The sequence below is a fragment of the Amblyomma mixtum genome, chromosome 2 (assembly GCF_055824585.1).
Source record: "Amblyomma mixtum isolate Tamu chromosome 2, ASM5582458v1, whole genome shotgun sequence".
NCBI lineage: Eukaryota > Metazoa > Arthropoda > Arachnida > Ixodida > Ixodidae > Amblyomma > Amblyomma mixtum.
The window spans coordinates 288,601,616-288,614,592 of NC_143013.1; the positions used below are offsets into that span (position 1 = coordinate 288,601,616).

The 12,977-nt window shown below is 50.2% G+C and overlaps 1 protein-coding gene across 8 annotated transcripts in view; it reads left to right on the plus strand.

The window, feature by feature from the left end:
• Positions 1 to 12,977, plus strand: part of LOC149364400 (uncharacterized) — a 55,402-nt gene that overhangs the window by 28,782 nt on the left and 13,643 nt on the right. For 4 of the 8 annotated variants that reach the window (XM_089574335.1, XM_089574336.1, XM_089574337.1 and 1 more), the window contains 3 exons: positions 1,118 to 1,632; positions 4,548 to 4,653; positions 4,911 to 5,098. In XM_089574335.1, coding sequence (XP_089430461.1) covers positions 4,949 to 5,098 — 150 coding nt within the window. In that variant the 5' untranslated portion in view covers positions 1,118 to 1,632; positions 4,548 to 4,653; positions 4,911 to 4,948. Of the gene's footprint in view, positions 1 to 1,117; positions 1,633 to 4,547; positions 4,654 to 4,910; positions 5,099 to 6,773; positions 7,004 to 9,196; positions 9,399 to 12,977 lie in introns of those variants that run through there. The other 4 variants (XM_089574330.1, XM_089574331.1, XM_089574334.1 and 1 more) reach the window with 1 other exon arrangement.

The window sequence follows — 12,977 nt, forward strand, 5'->3', positions numbered from 1 at the left end:
ATGTTAGAATCATTGCCGGGGAGTGCTGTCGTTTCTCTGCTTGTCTTGAAGTTGCCATGCGCTGGTAAAGGGGCTGTGTTTGTAAAGCTCACGTCAGTCGCATGGAGGGACTACGTCGTGCCGAAGCTAGGGTGTAGAGCGCGGCCTTCAAACCAGTGGCCAGGAGTCTCAAGCAACGTGAGCAAGCGGAGTGAGGTCCGTCGCGGCCTGAGCAGTCGCCCCAGACCAAACGTAAGGGCGTGCTCCAAGCCATCCGTTTAAGACGATGCGGTCCTCATGTGCGAGCTGGTCGAGTAGAACGCACCCATTGATTCCAGGGCCCTAAAATTCATCTGCATGCTGTAGTAAAGCATCGATGACGACCAGGTCAGATGAATTATAGCTAATCGTAAAATACCAAAAATAACCGCAAAGTGATCATTCGCAAAAGCCGAACGAAAAAGGTGCTAGCTCATTGTCATCCGCGTTACCACGAATGTCTGATGGCAACAGAATTGTTGTCAGTCACGCTTCTTGCGGGTAATCGGGCCTGATTTTTAACAGGGATCGCAGTTCCACTTATCGCTATAGGACATAATTTATGGTGAACCTTATGATGCTTGTTACAAACGACTGCGCAGCTTCCCAAAACGTAAGCATCAACGGACGGGTCTATGTGGCTGACGTCTGGTGGCAGAAGGCATGAATGTGATAGCAGGGTCATCAGTATTTTCATGAAGGCTGAAGCCGCTGATTTCTTGACAAGAAACACAGCGCAACTCGTTATCAGAAGCTTATATATAATTGGAAGGACTGTTGGGGACAAGCTTATAGTTCGTGCCGTGTCGTCATAAGTTGCCTTACATCTGACGTCACAGGCCGCGTGGTTGTACACGCACTAAGAAATAAAGGGGGAAGATTACGGGCGGCGTTAAATGGGGCTTGCTGTCGCGGAAGCTTTTGAGAAAAGCGATCGAGATTGACACTGCCTGTATTCTAGTTAGAGCTTGAATTCCAGTCATTCTCGGCGTCGATATTACTGCAGAACGAACCACTCTTCTAGCGATGCGTAATGCTTGGGACAGTATGCGCAACTTGGTCACAAAGCTTCACCTGATGCAAAATCCCCTTTGTGCAGCTGTCTCATGTCAAGGAGCAAACGAGGAACGGTGGTGGGCGCGGACGACTACTACGAGTGTGTCTACTGCTGTTCCGCCTGCAAGCAAGCTCATCGCGGAGAACGCCTTGAAGCCTGGCTTTTGTGGTTTCCGTCGTAGCACAAAGGGGGGGGGGGGGGGGTCATGGTACTTTTCGACCCCACGTGAAGCAAGATGCAAACAGGAATACCATGCGCCACCACTGAGAAAGAGGAAGCTCGGAGGGAGGACCTGCGTGGCGTGACACTTGGAGCCCTCATTTCAGCTTGGAGGTGCTGTTACTCGTTTGCGACGTGGGATACCCAGCTATCTGGCCGTTGTGACTCCTCAGCAAGGTCTTCGTCGTCAGCGTTCGTGTGCCAGCTCTGCCGCGTAGCATGCGGAGCAGTGCAGCGAGCCAGGACCACATCGTAGCCACCTTTCAGTCGGTGGCCGTAACTGAAGCGCTGCAAGGGGGAGCTGTGAGGACGTCTATTCCGATGTCTCCCCCGGAAAGGTAAGTGCCCGGTAGAGACTACTGATTGTATGGCATTCCCTGCTTCCGCACGCCTTTTTGGGCGTTGGGAAGTATAGCACCATATGTGCCGCGTTTGTTGGTCTGCCCAGCACGCAGCCATGGAAGGCAGTGGCAAGAGTCCCAGAACTGATCTGCGTAGCTTGGAAAGTAAAGAAAGTGCTGGCGTATATTCAGCTTCGCGTTATCTGCTGCGCATTGTGATCTCATTGCTATGGGACCTGGGGCTGGGCCGATAAATTCTCGGCAGCATAAAAAGGTGCTTTTAACGGGTGGAAATATGGCTCTGACAAAGAAAGCAGCCGATATATTGAGGTTGCGACTAGCGATCTTCTTGAAACAATTAAGTGAGATAAATTAAGTGATATAAAAGTGAAATAAACATTTGAGACACCACGCGTTGCTGGCACTGCCACAACTCCTTTCCCGGGGCAAGAGAGCTGCAGTAGACGGTTAATGATCCGCCTGACCCGTTTCCAAAGGAAAATGGTGTCTGCATTACTGTTTTGGTTTTAATGTGCGGTGTGAATTCGATTGCCAAAGCACGCCTGCACCTTGGGGTGGTGACCGGGGTCATGGCCCTTCGAGCGGCCGTTCCAGAATAGTGATACCCTGCTCTAGAGCCGGCAGCTTTGTAAATGTGTATGTAGTTCTCCTTTGATCTGTGTTCCTTGTTAGAGTACTCCTACACTAAGGGAACAAATCATGCGGATGGGACGCGGACACCGACACCGACGACGACGCAATCATGGGGAGAAGGAATAACGTAGTGAGAGCCGTGAAAGAATGAAGACATCGCAGTAAATGCAGTCCACTCCGGCGCGTAATTTTGTTCCGTGAACGGTGAGGACCTCTACTCGTCTTTTCGCCTCCTGACTACTTCCGCAGCTTCTTCAGCAGCGATTTACACTATGGCTCATCCCACGACATGACGTAAATGGTAATTCACGCCCAGGAGAAATGGTAGATGGTTTGTGTGCGGTTACTTCTTGTCGGCTAAAAAAAGCGGAAAGAATTCATTTCGAGCAATGGGATTGGAACTGCTGTCTTATTAGTCGTAAAAAGCAGCGCTAATTTATTTCGAAGCAGATGATAGAGAGCACTTTTAACTGTGCTCTTGTCTGCTTTGAAACTACCCTTGTTTTCCGCGGGACGGTGCGGCGTAAACGGAAGTTGTGGTGTTTATTGAAAGATTTGGAACTTTACTGCTTAGGCAACCCAATAAGCAACATCGGCAGGAAGCTGCTGCCGAAGAAAGCTCGCGCCCTAGGGCGCGAGCTTTCTTCGCATTACTAAAATCGCGACACACCGCAATAGGGTGTCCTTGAGTTGCTTTCTTCGATCGCTGGGCTGGTGTTAGGTTATAAAATCGCGACACACCGCAATAGGGTGTCCTTGAGTTGCTTTCTTCGATCGCTGGGCTGGTGTTAGGTTATTGCTGTCGGGTTGAGAAACATTACCGGGGAGCAATGTTGCTTCGATGCAAGCCCGGGAGGTTGCATGTGCGGGTAAAGAGGAGGTGTTGGTAAAGGTCTCGTCTGTAGCATCGAAGAACAACGTCGTGTAGAAACAGGGGGAGCAGAACAACACTTAAACGAGTGAAGAGATCTCGCGAGCAACCAAAACAAATGGAGTAACTGGCGCCGCGGCCGAAGCAGTGGCCCTAGAACATACGTCACGCCTTACAAGCAACCCGTGAAAGACGCAAAGATCCTCAAATACGAGGTGGCTGCGTATGGCACTCTCGCTAAGGATTCCAGGAAGCTCAAGTTCATCTGCCTACGGTAAAAGTGTATCGACCATAACCGTCGAGGATGGACCTTAACTAAACACAAATACGAAAAATAATAGCCGGTAAATGGTAACGGAAAGGCTGCTAGCTCTCATCATGCGCCTTACCTCGAATGGCTAAACGCCGCATGATAATTTGTTTCATATCCTCCGTTAAAGTGGGCGCCATTTTTCAGAAGGTATTGAAGTTGCACGTATCCCTGTTATTGTGTCTGGTGAATATTATGGCGCTGGTTAAATAAACCATAGCGCGGCCTTCAAGAAGCAAGCCACAAAGAACGGGTCTGTTGGACTCACTTCTGGTGGCTTCAGTTGGCATATATGTGATAGCAGGGTCTACATATTTTTCATGAAGGTTGAATTCTTGATAAGAAACACAACTCAACTCGGTCTCGGAAGCTTACTATTCATGCGAGAGCATTATATAGCTCTGTCGTGTCAGCAAAAAGTGTCCGAAAATTTTGTCCTCAAGATTACGTCCTTCTCTGAAGATAAATATGTGAAAGTGTGATTGCGACTGATAGTGTGAGGTAAAATGTTGCTAGGAGAAAAATTTGATTGATGAGGTGTAATTAATTAAGCGCGAAAAAACGCAGAAAATACTGAGACGTCCAAATAGCCATAGATGTTGATATAGTATGTGGACGTTCTGCTTTCGCATTGAACCAACGCGGGTCGCCGCAGTGATCTCAAATTTTTTTTTAGAATGATTGTCACAAGCTCAAAGTTATGATTTTCACAAGCTTATAGTCATGGCCGTGTCATAGGTTGGCTTTGATATGATGACACTGGTCGTGTTCTCGGACACGCAGTGAGAATTAAATGCAAAGGTTATGGATGGCCTGAAACGTACCCTGCTGTCGTGGAAACGTTGACAAAAGCGATGTTGACTGAGTCGCTTTGGGAAATTAAACCCCATAAACCAGACCAAACCGATGTGGAGTTTGACAGCGTTCGTTCTAGTTAAATTTTTAAGTTTGAGCCCTTCTAGACATCGATGTTACTGCATGCAGTACGAACCATTCTACTAGCTCTCCGGAATGCTTTCGAGAATGTGCGAAACTTCGTCACAAAACTTCAGCTTCTACAAAATCTTTTTTGTGCAGCAAACTCACGTCACGGAGCATCGAAGACATGGCGAGCAGCACCGACGAGTACTGCGAGCGTCAAGTGCTGTTCCGCCTGCAAGCAAACTCATCGCGGACAACGCCTGTAAGCATAGTTTTTATGGTCTCCGTCGCTGGATGATGTTGGGGGGCGGGGGGGGGGAGGGTCACAGTACAGTTTTAGCACTACTGGAGCAGGCCTGCGAGGCGCAAACACACAACGGCCATGCGCGACTTAGAAACAGCATGGTCGGAGGGACGGCCTAGGTGGTGTTCTACTTGGAGCCGTAGATTTAGCTTGAAGCATCAGTTACTCATTTGCAAAGTGGAATCATCCCCTGCCTTTCATGCGTCTGCCTCCAGCGTTCTGGCCATTGGCGCTCCTCAGCAAGGCCTTCGTCATGAGGGTTCCTGTGCCAGCTCCAGAGCGTCGCAAGCGGAGCAGAGCGGGGAGCCAAGACGAGGAGAACACCTGTCAGTCGGTGGCTGCAACTGAAGCGCTACAAGGTGGAGCTGACGACAATTTCGACTGCGATGTGTCCCCCGAAAAGGTAAGTGCCCACTCCTTCCGAGAGATATTCAGTAATTCTTGAAGGGACTAGTGATGTTCTGGCGTTCTCTGCTTCCTACGGGAGGGTCCGGAAGTAGCACTGTATGCGACGCGTTTGTTGGTGTGCAGTGCACGCAGGCGTGGAACACAGTTTAGACACTGCCAGGATAGACAAGAGAGTCTTGGAAGAGAAATAAACCGATTCGGCATATTGAGATTAGTGGCAGTACTCTGCCATGTGTTGCGATTTCATTGTTGTTGAATTGGCGGGCTTAGCTGAGCAATTCTTTGCAAAGTAGAAAACTATCTTTTTTTTTTGCCAAAATGTGACTAGGACAAAAAAAATAAGATGCCTCTAGGGATCAGTGTGAGGTTGTTTTTTATATGGTTGACATAGTGACGATGCCATGCATTACTGACACTACTGCTGAACTCCTTCGCCAGTGCGAAATAGCTGCAAAGTCATGTGCACGAATCACCTGATTCTTGTCTAAGGCCCAGTGTTCTCTGCACCCCACTGCCTGTGTTCTAGTCGTCGGTCCAAATGCGATTGCCAAAACTGGCTCTCTCCCGGTGTGTGGAGACCGGGGTCATGGCCATGCAACCAGCCGTTCCATGGTAGAGACGTCGTGCCCTCGATGCGGCAGCGTTGTACAACTCGTGAATGTAGTCTTCTTCAGTTATCTTATCCTGCGCTGCAGGGCTACTAAACTAGTCTGGTACACTAGTGGAATAGGGCATGTAGCCGCCGCGGTGGCTCAGTGGTTATGGTGCTCGGCTGCTGACTCGAGAGACGCGGTCTTGGTGGCTTTCCGTCACTGTACCATAGGAACTCCGTGCAGTGTAGATCTTCCATACACGGAGCGGCAGCGGCTTCGATCCCGGCCGCGACGGTCGACGCTCGATGGAGTCGAAATTCTAGAGGGCCGTATATTGTGCGATGTCAGTGCACGTTAATAAATCCCAGATTGTCGGAATTATCCGGAGCACCCCACTACGATGCCTCTCATATTCTCTGTCACTTTGGGACGTTAAAATCCCACAAACGAATGAACGTATTAATGCTGCCCGCACCACAAGTTGTGGCCTGGCACAGACCACTGTCGCTCCTTGTATTACAGCCCCTCTATGCTCGCTGGCGCGGCGGCGTTGCCAGGTGAGCTTTCACCATCCTTCAGAAAGACTAAATGCTCGATGGGAAGCCTTTCGTGGGGCTTTGAGTTTTGACCTACTCCCTATCGGCACTTCGGTAATGGTCATGTAGTAGGCTGGAGCGTCGAGCTTGTCGTGTCGACTGTGTGTGAGGAACTGTTTGGTATACTCGTTTAGTCTGTGCTTCCTGTGGCTTGGTTGGCGTGAGCGGCGAAAATTCTCAACTCTAGTGTTTAAGAATTAGGTTTAACTATAATTTAGGAAAGGTAGTAATTGCGGGGACTGGGACGTCCGTTCGCTGGATGAATTCGTAAGGACATGACATGCGCCCAAGAGACGGCGGCGTAGAATGCGGAGCCATAGTCATGGGCAATGAAGTGGGATCGTGTTCCCGAGCGCCTACCATGGGACAATGTAAGCGCCAGTTCGTCCAAACAATAGCGTTTTTCCGAGTGTGTCATCCTCTGTGCACTGAATTTGGTCACTAGTTACCACTCTTCGTGCGCGCGACCCGGCGTGCGCAGATCAGCCCCACCCTGGTGACTGCACCGACTGCTCTTCGCACCTTCATCATCATCATCGAGCGTGTGCCAGCTGCACTGCATGCACCGCATGCAGGACTAGGGCAGGAACCCGCCCGGAACGCCGCCATGCCACTCCTCACGACCAGCTTTCAGTTCAGTCGGCGGCCGAAACTGAAACGCCGCAGAGGGCGGCAATAAAGAGCTTCGACTCTTCTCATTCACCCCAGGAGGTAATTGTTCAACTCTTCTGAGACCAATCAGAAAGTTCTTTTAGGTGTGGGTGATGCTCTGACACCTCACAACCCCAGCCAGAGCGTTCGCGATCCGATGAAGGCGAAACGCATAAGGGGTCCGTGGAGGTGTGCAATAACCCCTCGGTGTGCGTTAAAGACCCCCAGGTGGTCGAAATTATGGCGGAGCCCTCCACAACGGCCCCAATTTCTGCTTTCTTTCACCTCCACCTTCCGCCCTTCCCTTACGGCCCGCTCGCGCTGTACACCTAGAAATGACAGTTTCTGCGTGATTTTATTAAGGCGAAAGCCTTTAATGCCTCATACTGTCGTTAGCAGACGCGTCGGCAGCCGTCGGTAGAAATGTCGAAAGACGCGTCGGCAGCCGTGTCGACAGACGCGTGGGTAGATTTGTCCGCCTTTCGACGTCACTGCTTGAAAAGAAACTGTGCCGAGGGTGGGAATCGAACCATGGCCTTCGGCATTTGAAGAGGAGACGCTACCACTCAGCCACGAAGGCTCAAGGTTCCAGCATGAATAAAGGCGCATCTAGTGAATGCATAGGTTTCATAAATAAAACAAAAGGAATAAATTCAAGAAATTAAAAATAAAAATAAGAAAATAATGAAAAATAAAAACAATAAAATAAGGCATTAAAATAAAAAAATATAAAAACAAGAAAAGGAGCAGAAATAAAATGAAAAATAAAAATTTAATAGAAAACAAACTGTGCGCCAGGAAACGCTTTCGCCTTGAAGCACTTTAGAGAGCCAAAGTGCCCTCTGAATTTTTCCCGAGTAACCACTTCGGATTCATTCTTGTTTCAGGCTCGGTAATGAGTGCACAGTAGGGAGAAATATGAAGCATTGTAATGCGTGCTTGTTTAGAGATAGTGGAATATGAGAAAAGGAAAGGCGTTGTGTCTGGCTTCCTATCGGTGTACATCAGAACCTATCTAGTGGAGAAGGGATGGAGTGAGATATGGAAGAGATAAAAGTTGCGACTTCATCCAGGAATACAACCCCCTTCGGTTCGTTACCATGCGGTGATGCCACGCAGTACACGGGCACCTTCTGCATTTCGTCTTCATCGAAACGCTGGCGCCAGTCCCGGGGATTAGAACGCTAGGTCTTATTGCCCGTAAAAGGCAAATGCTCTGGCCTATGCGCCGTTGCTTAAGGGGAAAGTCTCACTTTTTGTGCTTAGAAAGGCGGTCGCCCTGGCGGAGCTAAGCGTTGCCTCCAGCCGGAGCGCAGGACTCGAGGCACCGTTGAGCACGTCTTATTCAAATTGTTGTTTGGGGTCGGGAGCTGTTCTGCTCTGTCCTTGAGGGCACAGCCCTGGCGTCCACGGTGTATGAGGATGCGGCGAATTTCGATCGAGGTGAAATTCTAGAGGCCCGTGTACTGTGCGGTAAGTGCAGGTTAAAGGTCCCCAGGTTGTCGAAATTATCCGGAGCCCTCCACTACTGTGTCCCTTATAGCCAGTGTCATTTAGGGATGTTAAACCCTTCAAACGAAACAACATATTAATAACGCCTGCACAGCGAAGGACCCAGCCTAGCATAGCGCGTACGCAAAAATTATGGCCTGGCATACACCACTGTCGGCCCTTGTATAGCCCTTGTGTGCTCGCTGGCGTGGCGGGTTTACCAGGTGAGCTTTCAATGTCTTTCAGAAAGTGTTATATGCTCGATGGGAAGCTTTTGGTGCACCTTTCAGATTTGGCCCACTCAATATGACCACTTCGGTAGCGGTCAAGTAATAGGCTGCAGCATCGTGCTTGTCGTGGCGGCTGTTTGTGAGAAACTCTTTGGTATGCTCGTTTAGTCGCTGCTTCCTGTGGCTTGATTGTCGTGAGCGGCGAGAATTCCGAACTTTAGCTTTTCAGAATATCCTTTAACCATAATTTAGGCAAGGCATTAATAGCGGGAACAGTGACAACGATTCGCTCGATTGGTTGGTATGGACATGAGCTTCCGCCCGAGAGTCGGCGGCGTAGAACGCGGAGTCGCGTGCCAAAGATGGCGTAGTCACGGGCAATGGACTTAGACCGTGTGCACGAGCGCCTACCGTGCGACTATGCATGCGCCAATTCGTCCAATAAATACCGCTTTGCCATGTCTTTCATCCTATGGGCACCGCATTTCGTCAGTAGTTGTCATTCTTCGTGCACATGACTCGGCGTTCGCAGGGCAGCTCCGCCGCCTGGGTGACTGCTCGTCCCGCCTTTGTCTTCAAGCTGTGAGTGCCTGCTCCACTGCACCGTGTGGAAGCATAGGGCAGGCACGCCGCCATGGCACTCCTCACGCCCAGCTTTCAGTCGGTAGCCCAGACGGAAACGCAGCCAAAGGGCGGCACAATACAGCTTCGACTCCGATTTGCCATCCGAAGAGGTAAATGTTCAGCTCTTCCGCGACCAGTCGGAATTTTCTTATTGATTTGGGGGATGGTTTGACCTTGTCGTTCTCCCTACGAACCCAGCCGCGGCGGCCGCGCTCTGATGAAGACGAAATGCATAAGGCGTTCGTGGGGCTGTGCGATAACGGTTATTGTGCCGGCCAGTGTGCGTTTATGATTCTCAGGGGGTCGAAATTGCCGCCTTTCAGTTCGACCTTTCGCCTTTCCCAAGCGGCCCTAAAAGTGACAGTTTGTGCGCCATTTTTGTTCGTAATAACCACTTAAGATTCATTCTTGTTTCTTGGTCGGCAGTGAGTGGACAGTAGGCAGAAACGCGAAATATAGTAATGCGTGCTTGTTTAGTCGGTCGCCTTTCCCAAGCGGCCCTAAAAGTGACAGTTTGTGCGCCATTTTTGTTCCTAATAACCACTTAAGATTCATTCTTGTTTCTTGGTCGGCAGTGAGTGGACAGTAGGGAGAAACGCGAAATATAGTAATGCGTGCTTGTTTAGTCGGTTAACAGAAAAGGAAAGGCGGGGTATCTGGCTTCCTCTCGGTGGACACCCCACTCTAGTGGAGAAGGAATGCAGTGATGGAAGAGAATATGGTCTCGGCGTAATGCAGGAATTTTGGCCACCTTGGGTTCGTCAAAGTGCAGTGATGCCGCATTGTACACGGGCATCTTTTGAATTTCGCTTTAATCGAAACGCTGGCGCCACGTCCGGGGATTGGAAGGCTAGCTCAAAGGTTCCCGGCCCATGCGCAGTTGCCTATGGGCGGCGTCTTACGTTTTGTGCATAGAAACGCGGCCGCCGTGGCCTGGGCGCAATCCGACTGCAGGGCTCAACGAAACACCGCCTTCCCTCGGGCTCTACGTCTGAAGAGGCAGAGGAAACCACTATCGCCCTAGCCCTTGTACATTACAGCGCAAACTACATCTTTAGCGACTCCAAAACGGCTCTGTTCAACTTCGCGAGAGGCAGGATTCACGCCCCTGCTTGGGAGTTGTTGAACACCCCCACCAAAAAGTTACCACGCAGGGTAGAGCTCCAGTGGATGCCGGCTCCCACCGGGAATCCAGGAAACGAGGCTCCCGATAAATTGGCCCGAGGTTTGATTTTCCATGCTCAGGACAGCCTCGTTCCGGGCTTCCCGAGATAACGGGCGCACACCTTTGCAGAGCTCGCGCAAATGCCCCGCTTGGACCGTCGGACTTAACGTCCACCACACTCCCTTCTCCCTTACCCACTCCCAGCAGATCCTCTGGAGTCGCCTCCAGGCCCGCTCTCTCTCATCCCCTCAGCTGCAATCTCACTACAGTGGCACCTCCCCTGCATGCTCCCTGTGCGGCGACCCTCGCTCCACACTCTCCGACATCCTTTTCGGCTGCCGTGCTGACCCTCCCCCGCAGGGGCAGCCCGCGTTATCTAGTTGGGACGACTGGGAGGTCCTGCTCTTGTCTCTGTACCCGACATCGCAGCTCGCTGCGGTGATTCGGGGTGCCGACGTCATGAAGAAACGCCAAATAAACGTTTCGACCTAGACTGACCCGAAAGACGCGGGTTCGATCCCGGCCGCGGCGGCTAGAATTTCTTTGGAGGAGAAATTCTGGAGGCCCGTGTACTGTGCGATGTCAGTGCACGTTAAAGAACCCCAGGTGGTCGAAATTTCCGGAGCCCTCCACTACGGCGTCTCTCATAGCCTTAGTCGCTTTGGGACGTTAAACCCCATAAACCAAACCAAACCTAGAGTGAGCGTGCGGTGGTCCAGGGACCCAAGGGGGGTTTAAACACACTTGCTTCAATGAAGTTTTTCTCTATCTGTCAAGAAAACATTGCTAGTCGCTCTCCTTATTCATTTCTGTCGCGTCTGCAGGAAGTGCCCGCAATTTTATCCGCATGATTAAGTCACTTTGTTGATTAAGTCATTTTCGATTCAGTCATTTTCATTGTCGATTAAATCATTTTGTTTCGCCAAAGTGTGAAAGTATGATTGTGACAGAGAGTGTCCCATAATATCTTGCCATGGGAAAAATTTCCTGCATGGAGTTTAATTAGGTCCTAAACGCGCACAAACACGCAGAAATACTTAGACGTCAAGATAGCCATGGACGCCGATATATTACATGGACGTCACAGTAACCGCGGACGTCGATGTAGTATGTGGACGTTTTGCTTTCGCATTGCTCCAGTGCGGGTCACCGCTGTGATATCTAGTTTCAATAGCGTTGGCCTGCTTCAGGGGTTGTCCTGTTGTGTTCAGTCGTTGCGGGGACGGACCCTGTCTTCGCCGTGTCTGAGGCTACTACTGCACCTTTTCTTTCTTTAAACAACTTAGTGGTTTGACGCACCTGACTCCTCTGGGCGAACTTTTGCAGTTGCTGCAGAGAAAGCACGCTCGTGCCTCAACCTGTGAGATGAATGCTGGCGTGGCTACACTAGAACCGCGCAACACCGCTCTAGGTATCCCTCGGGTTGATTTCTTCGAGAGCTAGGCCAGCTGTAGGTTATTGACGTTGGCTTGGGAAACACTGCCGGGGAGCACTGTTTCGATGCGAGTCCTGGACGTGCCATGGGCGGGTAAAGAGGCGGTGTTTTACGGTGAAGCTCCCGTCAGTCGCTTTGAATAACAGCATCCTTTGGAAGCTAGGGGGAACGGCGCGGCACAACGAGTTGCCAGGACTCGCGAGCGAGAGGAAGAAAGGGAATAAGGGACTTCGCGGCCGAAGCACTCGTCGTAGAGCACTGGTCCTAGAGCGTACGTCAGGCGTCTGCTACAAACCACCCGTGAAAGACGCGAAGATCCTCAAATACTAGGTGGCTTAATATCACGCACCCGTTAAGGTTCTCAAGACTCTCAAATTAATCGACCAGCGGTAGGAGGCCATCTACCATAACCGTGCAAGATGGCCTGTAACTAAACGGAAACACTAAAAATAATAGTCGGAAAATGATCGTTAGGAAACCCCCAAGCGGAAAAGCTGCTCACATCATCGGCATTACCGAGAATAACTAGACACCGCATAATGATTTCGGTTTTGCGTCCTTAAGTAAATCGGTCGCGATTTTTGAGCAGGTATCGCAAATGCATATATCACTGTCGTTAATTTTGGTGAACCTTACGGCGTTGGTTAAATTTACATTTGTGCGGTCGCCAAAACCCAAGCCGCAAAGAACGGATCTGTGCAGCTGACGTGGGGTGGCAGTCAGGGGAGCATAAATCTGAGAGCAGGGTCAGCACATTTTTTTATGAAAGCTGAACGCGCAGATTTCTTACCAAAAAACCAAATGGAACTCGGTGTGACGTTTTCTTTATTAAAATGATTTTGACAAGATTATTGTACATCCGTGTCATAGGTTACTTTGAAATGAAGGCATAGGTTGTGTTATGGCACACGCAGTGGGAATTAAATACGATAATTACGGATGGAATGAAATATACCTCGTTGTCACGCAAACGGCAAGAGATGTAGATTTGACAGTGCGCGAGTTTTAGGCAAAGGTCAAGTTAGAGATTTTCTAGACGTCGCTTTTACTCCATTCAGTACGAACCATTTTAATAGGTTTCCGGAATGC